The sequence below is a fragment of the Sylvia atricapilla genome, chromosome 9 (assembly GCF_009819655.1).
Source record: "Sylvia atricapilla isolate bSylAtr1 chromosome 9, bSylAtr1.pri, whole genome shotgun sequence".
Lineage (NCBI taxonomy): Eukaryota > Metazoa > Chordata > Aves > Passeriformes > Sylviidae > Sylvia > Sylvia atricapilla.
The window spans coordinates 2,313,107-2,326,425 of record NC_089148.1 but is presented as its reverse complement, the minus strand read 5'-3'; the positions used below and the strand labels follow the sequence as shown (position 1 = coordinate 2,326,425).

Here is a 13,319-nt window from a genome sequence, read left to right as displayed (position 1 = left end):
AATTTTTCAGCGATTCTTTGCCTTCTAATGAACTTTACTGAATATCAAACTCAGCAGTGATTTTGTGTCATCTTACCTCGATATAAAAAAAACCCACAAAAGTACATTATAATACTTCGATAAAGACATGGATTCTATTGTACTCTGCAGTACTTTGGAGTGTTAATATTTGCATATTATAGTTAATTATCAAGCACCATAACATCATCCTATGGGAAAGGGCCACTGGCAACTTAATTCATTATCTTCTATTATTGTGTCTCACATTAAAATGACAAGCATCTTATGCTGCATAAGTCAACACAATTTTAATTAATAGATCCAAACCTGATAACCAGCAGATACAAGCATATCTGCGGGTTTTGTCCATTCTGAAACCTCCTAATTTTTGCAGTTAGGCACCTCTTCAAAGTGTTTTCCATGTTTATTTGCTTAGAAATGTAACAGAAGCGCTGTTTTAAATGAAATAATTATATTAAAAGCTCAAAATCAGTTTAATAACCACTGCAGTTTCCACTGAAATCTCCATTTCAGGAAACGGTGGAAGCGTTGCAATAGTAAATGAGCTTGTTTGCTATATCCTGAATGCATGCTTCTGAGATGAGACTCATCCACCCACCGAGCATCTGCTGGAGCAGGGTCAGGGCTCAGAGAGCCAGGGCAGGTCAGTGTGAGCCAGCCCAGGCTTGCAGTGCTGGCTGTAGCTGAGGAGAGGGTGCTGGGGGAACAGCCCCCAGTAGCCAGAGGTGCTGGCCAGGGTTGCACCCCAGAGAGCAGGAGGAGCAGGGCGCCCCCTTTGCTGCCCCTGGGCACCCACTGCCTCTGCTTCAAACTCACAGTAGGCTAATTTACCGTATCCAATATGAAATCAATCTTTTATTAACTTGAACTGCCTTAGTCCGCTAGATTATACTGAATAGAGCCACAGCAGGGGCTTTATTCCTTACTTGTGCAATTCTTGTCTGGCTGAAAGGAATGGCATTCAGGGATAGTCAGTACCTGGCAATGCCACCAACAAGTAAAATCACTCTAATCATATTCTGGAAACTATTTCAAGCCTACTGAAGCATTGAAAGGGATTATGCAGTTCCACATAGTATTTCTCCATGACACCACAGTCATATTCTAGAAATCAAACGCTCCTTAATTTTAGGAAAAAAAAAAAAAAAGAACTTAATTCCACCTTTAAATGTTAGACTGTTTTGTGAGCATAGAGAAGAGTTGATACCAGAAGCCACCACCTGATTCTACCAGAAAAATTACTATCTCAGCCCAGTAAAACCAGGGATTTGCCTTCAAAAATCTTTAATTACCATGAAACAGCATTTGCAAAACAGAAAAACACAGGTGCCCCCTTTATTTTTGGCCTTCAGCCACAGCATTTATTTAGCCCAGGGTACAGGAGGAATTTATACTTCTGTTTGTGCAGCCGTAACTTCAGCCCATTGTTTTACTTCCAAATTAGGTTATGTGGAAGCTTTGACAAAGCTGCTGCTTTCAAAAATGCCAGACAACATCCTCAACATCAAAATCACTGTGAAAAAATGTAGTATTAATTGGGATGCAAGAATATTTGCATCGACATAGAATTTGAAGTAAAACGTACCATATAAAGTAAATGCTGACTTCACTATGCAATTAAGCATTTTGCACAAAATCCAAGCTGGTTTAATCTTTGTCTTTTAAAAGTGGTTTTAATCACGTATTGGAAGGAAAAAGAATTAATATACATTTTGGTATCAATTTCTGCATAAAGGACCAAGCAGGCACAACAGTGTAGCCTTTAATGTGACCACTTTTTCAGAATAGACATTAACTGAGGCTTTTTCATGCACAGTTGCTTTTGTATAAACTGATTGACACCTTTGGGGGTCGTCTTTCCACTGACTCATAATTTTGCTCACTCTTGAAAAACGCCTTCTGCACACCTACTATTCTCTAGTTAAAGCTGAAAATTCAACTCATCATATTTACACAATTAAAAAAAAAATCCATTCTGCGTTGTTTTTAATTGCAAATCCTACTCAAGGGACCAATTCTCCTGCTTAGGAGGCAGCCCTGTGCCTTCTACTACAGAACCAACTGCAGTCAATTATGGTAATGAAATGTCAATAAATATAAAAATTTAATACAGCCTGTTCCTGGTGAGTGGCAGATGAGGACTTGCCTCCCAGACAAATTTGCTGGTGCTGCAAATATTAAATGCACCTGAAAGAGGAGCAGGTTGCCTGAGAGCTCTCCAGTAGAGGGATGCTGGGAGATCCAGGCATCTACTGGGTTTTTCCATTATGGCATAATCGCTGCACTAAGGCCACTGATATTCTTGACATTCAGACATCTTAACTTCTTATTATGAATTGAGTAGCGTATTTCCCTCACAAACTGGAAGCTCAGGAAGGGATTTTGAGCTTTTTTTCCTCCCTCTTAACAATTACAAAAGGGAAATTAAGTTATGAAATTTCATATTTATATGTGACCAGTTTCTCAATACAAAGCAGTTGAACCATGTCACTACCTTAAACTGATCTTTGAGTAAAAATTGAGGTATGTTATTTATTTCTTATTATTTATGTAAGTATATATACATAAAGAAATATGCATTAATGCATTTATAGAAGGAGTGATGAATAAGATATGAACTAGAAAGCAGTTTTTGAAAGATGGATAGGCTGAGGTTTCCAAAGATCAGATTATAGTTTTGCCACAGATTTCTTTGGCTCTGAGTAAGCAATTTAATGTCACTACTTCAAGTTTCCCCAGGTGTAAAAGAAAGCAATAAAACCTACCTCACAGGATACTTCAGCATAATCCATTGATTTAATTGAAGCATGAACTCAACTCTAACTGCTCCAACACTGCAAAGAGTTGTTATTCTTAACCTCCATTCAAAAAGTGTAACCTCGTTTTTCGTGTGTAGTTGCCTCTAGTCAGTTCTTAAGGAGCACTAAGAGTACATATAAATTAAATATTTTATTAAAAGTCAGTAGTTTATTGATTATATTAAGGTCATAACCAGGAAAATTTAATTTTAGTTTCATTTAGTCATCTTTCTACCTTTCCTTGCTGAAATTTTGTCAGGTAAAAGTATTTCAAGGGGGTTTTTTAGAGGTGATTTTTAGGGTGGGGTTTTTTTGGTGGGGTTTTTTTTTTTGTTGGTTGGTTTTGTTTGTTTGTTTGGGGTTTTTTGGCTCATTTCATTGCTGCTTATTGTTAAGCAAAACCAATTCAATAGTTTTAAAATAATTTTTTTATTCAAAATAAATGTTCCTTACTTATTAAAAAAAAAAAAAAAAACACAGATTTTAAGGCATCAGAGCCTGGAAAAATAAAATTTTGCAGTATTGGTTTGTTTTCTGTGGTGATACCTCTCCATTCTTTATTAACTATTTTATTATGGGAAATCTTAAAGACGGGCTAAGAGCACTGATGCCATTAAACAAATAACTAACCCAAAGCAAGCACTTACCATTGCGTTTAGTCTTAATTTACAGCCAGACTTCACTTGGAGGATGTATGGTTAGCAATTTCCCTGTTGTTCTGGAGGCTCCTACCAGAGAAAGGTGCTGGTAATACTGGAGCATTTGGAAGATGTGTCAGTGACCATTGAGGTGTTGGCCAGGATGGTCTTTGTGGAGCAAGAGCACAGCAGTCTGTTTCCATGGGACTTTCCAAGCGGCACTTGCAGGGGATGTGCAGCACTCTGATGAAAAGTGGGCTGGGCATTGAAGCTGAAGCTGCTGCTTAGATCATGCCAGTTCTGATAGAGCAGTTAGACCCTGCTGCACACCTCTGCCCTGTCCTGGAGCCAGCCCAGCCCTTCCCCTTCCCATCACAGCATTCCCGCAGGCTGTGCCCTTCCCCACTGGTGTCCATCCCGTGACAAAGCGACACCCGCAGACCCCCCGGGCTGGGGCAGTCTCCTGCAGGAAAACATCCCTCCAAAGGGCCTGGCATCAGCCAGAACAGCTGCAGCATGCTGGGCTTGGGGAGGCTGCCCAAGGTTCAAGGATCACCCAAGGATGAGTCTGCCATTACAGGCATCAAGTATCCCGTGCCTGTGAATACTCCTTTTTAATAAGTGTGGTAAGTCCAGCGTTCCGTTGGGTTCCTGCAGTCAAGGAGAGCTCCCAGGCAGGTCAGCCTGCCCCGAGAACAAGGGCAGGGCAGCGTGAGCAGGGCAGCAGACCCCAGAGCAGCAGCACTTGTCTCCCCAGCCCAGGGGAAGGAGCTCTGTCTGCCGTCACTGCTGGGGACAATGCGAGGGCAGCTGGGCTGTCACACACCTGCCACCTCTCCTTCCCCGGCAGGGCAGCACTTGGCACAACCACTGGGTTCCAACCAACTCCAACAAAAAATGCAGGGATTTTGTGTAGCTGAGGAGAACAGCAACCACCCACACAATACCTCTGTTTCCTGTGGGAATACACCAACGTTTCTGGCCAAGTTCTGGACACAGGACTGTTTCCCATGAATATTGTTGTGTTCCTCTGGAGCAATACAGCCAGGGTAGGCACGAAGCTCACTCCATCAGTCGTTCTTCACCATACGACTGCAGTGAGAACAGGAGACACCAAACAAACAAAACAAATGGAGATGTGCACGGCTACCACTGTCCTAAACAGTCCTCATATTTAAAGCTTCTAAAAAAGCTAACAGAGACAAACCAGCACTCACAGTAATGTCACGTACCACTAAGATATATGATTTAATGGTATTTTCAATATATACTGTTGGGTTAAAATTGGTTTATATGTAAAATCATCTTGATTTGATAACATCATTAAATTAAGAATGATTTCTATATCCAGGAGTATCCTGGTTGTATATTTTTGCTTGGAACATCCTAAAGTGTGGGTGTGACAACCAGATAGGAATAAAATTCTCTTTTACAGGTGGATTATTCCGTAATAGTATCCCAAGCTGGAGCCACCCTCAACAATCTTATGAGCCATGCACAAGAACTGGTAGCAAAGCTTCGTTCACTGCAGTTTGACCTGCGAGAATTTGTCTGTCTCAAATTCCTGGTGCTGTTTAGTTTAGGTAGGTACACTCTAATCTTCATGCTTATTGTTTTTTTCTAAAAACATTGAAAATATTCTGCTTTTCTTCAATTTTTTGAAGAAAATGAATGATTTTGAAATATGTTTAAAGAGGTTCACGGTAATCTGAGGATAATTTTTTAATTAACAGTTGCAGGGAAATTATAAGGATTAAAAGTGTGTTTCCAAGGAATTGACTCCTAAAACCTATGGAATTTAATGGAGTATTATAAAACCTCTATATTTTGGTATGTGAATACTGAATTTTCCAGAACAAGGATAAAATGCTATTAGATATCCTAGAGAACAGTGGAAAATACAGATTGCCATGTTATTCTATGATATTGAATACAGTTATGTAAAGCACATGGAGTGGGGAAATGGTTGAAATTTCCCCCTTATTCAAAGGCATCTGTGGTAAGTATAAAAAAAATCTTCTTTGAATATGATGGCTATCACACTGTAACCTATAAATCAGGAATGTATCTCACAGTATTTTAAAAGTGAAAGAAACAAAGTGCAAATAATGATAATTAAAGTGCAAATTAATGGTAATAGCTTTAAGACAGATCTGGCTAGACCTTTAAAGGGAAGATGGTTTTGTACTAGTGGAGAAGACAGAATGGGAAAGATACCTATGCAAGACAAATTAGTTAAACCAGTGCCGTCCAATAAATCAGTTGAGAAAAATCACAGGTGCCAAGAATAAAAAAAGATCTTAGGGAGATGGATTTCCATTGACTTCATGAGAAGAGATTTTTCTGCCTGTCCTCTGTTTCAGGTTTGCACTTTGTTGTAAAGGTGGTCTAAATGAACTTTTCCCAAGTGAATGTTTTTTTGTTGTTTTTTGGTTTTTTTGGTTTTTTGGTTGGTTTTTTTTTTTTTTTTTTCTGGCAGACAGTTGAAAGGGGAGACTTAAAAACATAAATAAGGTTGGACCCAGCCATACCTCCATAGCAAAACCTGTTTTACTGAAAAGGTGTTTTTGTCTACAAAGACAGTGAGGAGTTGAGCCGAGGACACAATGAGATATCAGCAATGATGACATTTAGTAATGCTTTCCTTTCATTTTCAGTTAAAAAAACTGTAAAGGAATAAAATTCTAAAAATAAATTATCGTAACACAATTGCAAGTAGACCAAAAGAGACACTTTTGATCACACTGTAGATCTCAATTACAATCTTAAATCTGTCCCTTCTAGGTGTTACAGAATTTGAACGTGCTTGAGAAAATTTTAGATAAAGCTCCCTTTAATGACAGGGAACATAAAAGACCAATACTTCACAGGGGACAGAACATGCAGAAGATAGAAAAGAATTCTTTTACAAATTAGAATGAAATTAGAATGATGCTAACAGAATGGATCATTCTGAGGTATGTCCATTTTGAATCCTAGGAAGAGATGATGGATTTCCTTGGTAACCATTAACATTTTGTATTCAGGGCTTCATTGCTTGAATATCTTAGATTCAGAGAAGCAAAAGCAAACCATCTGTTGCAGAAATTATGTTTTATGGATTAATTTGATAGATAACAAGAATTCATATTTCTTAATTCCTAATAAGTAGGTTTTTCAGTCATTATACAGTGGCACAAATAAAGCCTGCAGCTTTCTTCTGATAAAATATTTAGAGAATTCATGTCAGTTCAGAAACATTTTAAATTAGCTGAATAAATGAAGTGCGTTTGGAAAATTCTCACATTTAGGTGGCTTTTAATTTAATGATTTTCATCAGCTGTTCTGGCACTTTGCACTGATTTAGGAGTCATTCTCACACGTCTAGCTTTTCTAATTGTGCCAGGTACTGTGCTCAACTTCTGAAGCACTTGGGCAGGAATAACCTGCAAACTTATACTCAGCCAGTTTTTCTCTCATTTATGCTCCTATAAAAGGAGCTAATTTTGCTGCTAATAGGAACCTTGTAGTCACATCACTTGCATGGAATACTGATGTAGCTAAGACAGGTCTGACACCTTTGAAATCGATTAGCTCAGTATTTAGTATACCGCAGAATTTTATTTGCTAATAGTCAGAGCTAGATGCTACAATACAAAGAGTAAAATGTAAAGATGTTACCACTTGACCCACAGGACAGAGGCAAATATTTAATAAGAATGAAGACAAGATTGAAATTAAAAACACAGATACCCTTTCCAGCTAAGCACTTAAGTTTGTGCCCAAAAGAACAAATGAATCATGTAGCTGAAATTAATAAGACACCTCACAGCCTAAGAGCAAGTCAGATTTAGAAGACATTGAAGTGTCTAACAATGCTGGTAGGCATTCAGCAGGGCTGTCAGAACTAGCTAAGCATCAAATTCTACATAAATAACTGGGAGCAATTATTGTACCTAAGTATGTAGGTGCATTTAGCACATATCTACACCTCTACAGAAAACTGGTTCTAATGCCAATAATGTATCACTTAAAAAAAAAAAAATTCAGAAACTTCAACTGTTGACAACCTGGCCTTGTAATGTTTAATGGAATAAAAAGTGCTTCCAGAAACAGCGTTTTTACATTTCTGAGGATGTTTATATGAGTGTTAACCAAGGCAATGAAACCTTTAACTATTGTTCTTTCATCCACTGCTTGATTGAAAAATAAATGCCTACTATAAAGCCTCTCAGAGGCAATATGAAGTCAATAATCCCAGAATTAATTTATTGAGAAGAAGTTGTTTGTTTTTTAATAATTGTATAGATATGAGATTGCCTTGTAAAGCTGTTTGTTATTCATGGCTGTACCATTCTGTCTGTCTCTCCACAAGACAGCAATCTCCTTTAGGGCAAAGAATTTGGTCTCTGCCTTTTTCTTAACATTTCAGAAGTGATTATCTTAGTAAACTAACTGTAAAACCACGTTCAAAACCCAAAGAACTTAGAAGAATTTTTCAAAATAGAACTAAATTATATCAGTTTTGCTTGCTAGATTTTAAATGAATGAGGTAATTGTCTGTTACCTACTCATGAGAAGTTCCAAAGGGTTTACACAGGAAAATCCTTTTGATTTTTGGCAGCATTAAAGAAGATGCTGCTGAGGCTTAGCCAGATGCATATTCAGTGTAGCTGTTGTGGCTGGCAGTGCACAACTCCTCCTGCAGTCAGGCTGCACCTCAGTGAGTGGGACTCCAGGCACGGGAGCTCAGTCCTTTCTCCAGGGCCACCAGCTCCAGCTGGACCTCTGACCAATACTGCCAACTACACCATGGAGCAGTGGACTCAACAATAATTCAATAAGCCAGAATAGTTTGGGAAATAGCCTTTTAAGTGTGATTTCACTTTAGTTCAGCGCTATAGAATATTTAAATATGTAGAGCTATGTATTTTTTTAATTCCCTCTCTCAGTTGTAAAAAGCAAATGTCTTTACAGGTAGACAGTTCTTACCTCTCTGTACACAGAAGTCTTTCATTGCAGTTCCCCTTGCCAACCCTTCTTTGACTGATGTTACATTATATTTGCAAACGCCCAAACATGTCTGTTTTCTGGGGCATCACTTCTGTGATTTCACACATAGAGATATTCTCCCCTTAATTCCACCTTAGGGAGTGAAGATAATCAATATGTCAAACCACAATTTAACTCAGGTATGTTGGCCAATTTTATTTCCAATCTAAAAACAGGTGGATAAAAAAAACCCCTAGCAGCTCAAGAGATGTGCAAGTATGGATTTCTTAACTTCTAAGTTGCATTTGACAGGTTTCCTCCAAAGAAAAAGAACCAACATGGATATGATAATGCAGCAACTGTAATCACACCATTGAAGGAAAGTTAGTGGCCAGGCACAAATTGCAAAACTGGGAAAGAATAAAGAAATCTTTGACTGACTTGAGTGTTAAACGTACTTTCAACACTACTCGATGAGCTCATGTCCAACACATGGAATGCAAACATCTGAGAAAGGTCCTGATCACACAGTTCTGTAACTGTTTATCAGATTTACCACCAAATACAATAAATATCTCTAGCTTTCTAAAAGTTGGCTAAATTGAGGATAATGTGAATTCTTTATCCTAATCCCAGAGTAAAAATATACCTAATTTTTCTATAGCATATAACCAGTACAGCCCACAGTACACATTATCAAAAAGTAGGCCAGAAACTAAATACAAATCATTTGTCTTTAATAACTGCTGGCTTGAATCAATAATAAATCTCCTCTCGGATCTATTTCTAATCAGAATTAGAAATAAAATAAACAAAAGCAAACAAATCACCCCACATACGCTGTTGAATTGTCTAATTCTGGGGCTGAAATAGATTCATATGCTCCATTGGGAGATGCAATTTTGACCTCACTCAAGCCAAGAGAATTTCACTCTTTTTTATTAGACTTATTAAAATTTGCTTCCTATCACAAAACAAAATTCACAAGAAATTTTCATCAATTCAATTTGACAAACAACTAAATTTAAATGATGCTTGAAGAACCAAATGGGTGCCTTAAATGAGATGTTTTCTGTCATCTTCATTTCACCATCCAGCAGCTTTATGGACTGGTCATTTAACCTGAAATCAGCATTTGTTTTCTCTTTACAAAAACTTCCCATTCGTCCTGCTAGTTTTTGTTATGTGAACTCAGCAAGGATGATTTTTCAAACTCCCACCAGAGCAGTTTGTAAAGTGGAATGCCACCAGGAAAAGTTAGCCATCATTTGAGCCATGTCCAGGCACTTGTCCAGCTGTAGAGCTGAATGCTGGACTAGGCAGCAGCTGACTGGTACTGCTCCTTATCACTGTCAGGACACAGACAAATGTACTTCAGCTGAGAAATGAAGGCTTTATCAATGCAATTGATAAATAATTGCAGGGCCACTATTGATCTCACATCCCACTTAACATGAGACAAGAGTGGCCAGTAAAAATAATAAACGTTTAATTGTGGTGAACATCAAACAATGGGCTCTTGTTTAAGCAACAGAGATAAACCCCAGCAAAAAAGAATTGCTTTTAAACTAACCACAGTCTTACTTAAGCAGAAAATTCAGCAGAAATTCATCTAGATCTGCAACACTCCATTCTCATTTCTGTTAAAATGAAAGGAATATTAGCAAGTTAAGAGGAATGTTAGAAAAGGAATCTTTCCTTGCTTTTAGTCTCTGTAAAGAGTCAGAGCTGAGATGGGAAGAGGTATTTGGAGTCCTAGGCCCCACCATTCGCACATATGGAAAATAAATGTGCCTGTTTAGGTCCTAATGCAGATGAAAAAGGCTGAAATGAAGCATCTTTAAGGCAGAGTCTGACCCCAGCACTCAGAAGACTAGAAGGTGTTCCCTTCAAACACGCTCTCAGGAGCAGCAGCACAAACCCTGCCTGTGCTCCGTTTCACCTGGTGCAGTAACTCACATCGATGAAGTTACACAACAATCTGCTACTGAAAAAAATAGCTATTGCACTTTTTAAAGTACTTTATGTAACACATTGTTCTAGTCACTGCTCTATTAGATTTACAGACCAGCAGAATCTCTGCCTCAGGGGGCTTACAGTCTAAATGCACAGAAAAGATTTAAAAAATGCAGCAGCAAACTATGATGAAACATGAAGCTGTTAATACTTTCACTTCCATAACTTTTGCTGAGGGTTTAATACCATATGTATGCAGACAGGAAAATAAGGATCAGCTGGAGGTAATATTGACTGGAGGGAAAGTTGACTAAATTTTTGTACTAATTATGACAGTAAAGAGCACACAGATATAATAGGAGAATGAAATGAAGGAATTAGAGAGGCAGGACGTTTTATCAAACCAAAAGGAAAACAGGAAAGAAGACCAGAAAATTAGATAAGAATCAATTCATGCAGGATTACAGATAACTAAGTTAACTACAGATATAAAGACATAACCTAGGAAATTTTGCATGTAGATCTTGATTGCAGATAAAGACGAAGTAGGTGCTGTGAATTTGAAGTGAGGAGTATTACATGACAGTCTTCCTTGGCAAGCCAGTGCAGGTCACCACTGGAGAGCTTATCCAGGCATGGACTTGTCATTACAAATATGTCCACTTCTCACAGGGATAAACAGTACTTAGAGCTTAATGCCTTTTTCAAAGTGGTCACTGTTTTCACTTTTGGGAGTCTATAAATATATAACTATTTTTATAGGTCTTTTTACATATGTGTTATTCATAATACACGTGTTGGGCTGTCACAACAGGCAGTTTTATTTTAACCTTTGGCAGTTTTCTTAGATTCATCCATTCTGTTACCCAAGGATGCCTGCACAACCGCACCTGGCAAACACCAGTAAACCAGCACTCGAGGAGTGCACTCTGGCACAGCTTTCAGGCTTCCCAACATTACATCTGAATTTAGAAAAATACTTTCTGTATACCTGTCCAATTAATTTAGGAAAACACTTACTGTGTCCTGTCCAATTCAGCCTGTCTCGACCCTAACGCCCAACCAGAGTATGCACTGGAGGCTAATACTGGCAAAGAAACACTTCCTAAACTTTATGTAATCATTTGGTATTGAGGAAGGATCGATTAGTATTCAAGAGATGCAACTGCTCAATATTTATACCAGAGAGACTTGGCAGAAGCAAATAAAGGTACATAAAGCTGATGCTTGTCTTAATTAAGTGCAATATAATAGGTGTTGGGGATATTTTTCTTAGTGAAGAGAGCAGTTTAGCAATGACCAGATATAACTCATTCTGAAGTTCAGAGCTTAAAACTAATCAATATGTATTTATAACAAGGGAGGAACTAAATATAATTTATTATTAGCTGACAGCTAACTAATAGATAAAATCAAGATTTATTTAAGTACCTTTTTCCACATACCAATTTCTGACAAAAAAAAATTGCTCTCTTGAATTCTTGATCAGTTTATTGCAGCATTTCAAACAGACTTTTTGAAATTACTGTCTCATATGCAGAGTGCCTGGGAGTGAACCCAAAAAATGGCGAATAGGACATTCAGCCAGGATGATCCTTTGCCTGTGACAAACTTATCAATAGGAAACATTTCCTAATTGTGTGATGAGGAATCCACTGCCAGGGGGTGGAACGCTGCGGTCACTGAGATGTGATCTGCTGAAGCAAAGTGCTGTCTGTTAAAAATTTAATCAACTAAACAATGTCCCCTGTGCCCATCCCACAGAAGTCAGTGAGAATACATTTGCAGGGTTAGCTCTGTAATAGCAGTTTGGGATAAACTGCATTAGAAATACACAATTTAAAGGTGAAGATTGCTGTCTTTTGGAAGATCTCATCTCTGGATATAATGAGAGCTCAGCTTCTTTAAATCTGAAGTCAAGATGGCACTTCTCTAAGTTATTATGATAGAGCTCCGTCAAAAGTTACAGACTTGATGCTCAACTGCTGGATGGAAACTTATAGCTTGCAGTGAGCAGAAGACTGAAAGAGGTAAAAAATATGATTATAGAGGTCCTTTCTTGTCCTTAAATTGTCAAAAAGTTGAAATTTATCATGGCTTCTAATTTTCAGGTTTTACAAATATTTCTGCATTTGAAAAATTCAAATTTGGTAACTTTTAATGTGAACAGTTACCAGCAATCTTACATGGTCCCTCAGTGCTGCATGTTCCACACTGCCTTGGAAACCAGGGGTCCATTTCTTACTAGAGATTATGAAAGCCAGCAGAACAGTTAAACAGCCAGTCTGCTCCTGGAACATCAAACCCTTCTCTGGATCTCAGGCAAAGCAGTCAGGCTACTCCACTCTGCCACTAGAAGAGCTATTCCACTTTTCTACTTTAACCCTCTGGGAAAGTAAAGCAAATGAATATGGACAAAACCTCATTTCAGAATAATCTCATGAGGGACGTTCTCCTTTCATGGATGCAGCATTGCTCAGCAGAGAAATCAATCCTTTTGTCTCTAATTCTGCTTCTCACTCCATTACTTTGAAGTCTCTAAAATAATATCTCAACTATGCAACCTGGTAAACAAAAGCAGTAGTTATCTACCTTTGTAAACAGTGGTGAAATCCAGAGTATTAAAGATACTTTGTAGAGCAGAGGCAGACTGGAACAACACAGTTTGAAATCTCTACAGATTTAATAACAAACACCATTTTAAGAGGGATCTGATTTAAAATATCTTGATTAAATTTTGAGAAAATTTGATCCTTTCCTTTATAAATCACTTAGCATGAAAGAAGTTCCTTGCTGCATTTTCAGAGTCTAAAACTTTGCAAGAAAATTTTTGACAATTCATCTTTTGAGGGACTATTTTAGAAGTGTGCTTAGCACGTGCAGGAAAAAGTGGGGGTTTTTTGCCCTGGCTTTTCTTTCTTTATGGATAAACAAA

At 38.0% G+C, this 13,319-nt stretch overlaps 1 protein-coding gene across 2 annotated transcripts in view; it reads left to right on the top strand.

Annotated features, from left to right (window-relative positions):
• Positions 1-13,319, top strand: part of NR5A2 (nuclear receptor subfamily 5 group A member 2) — an 88,331-nt gene that overhangs the window by 56,383 nt on the left and 18,629 nt on the right. For both annotated transcript variants that reach the window (XM_066324611.1, XM_066324610.1), the window contains one exon: positions 4,893-5,040. In XM_066324611.1, the coding sequence (XP_066180708.1) occupies positions 4,893-5,040 (148 nt within the window). The remainder of the gene's footprint in view (positions 1-4,892; positions 5,041-13,319) is intronic.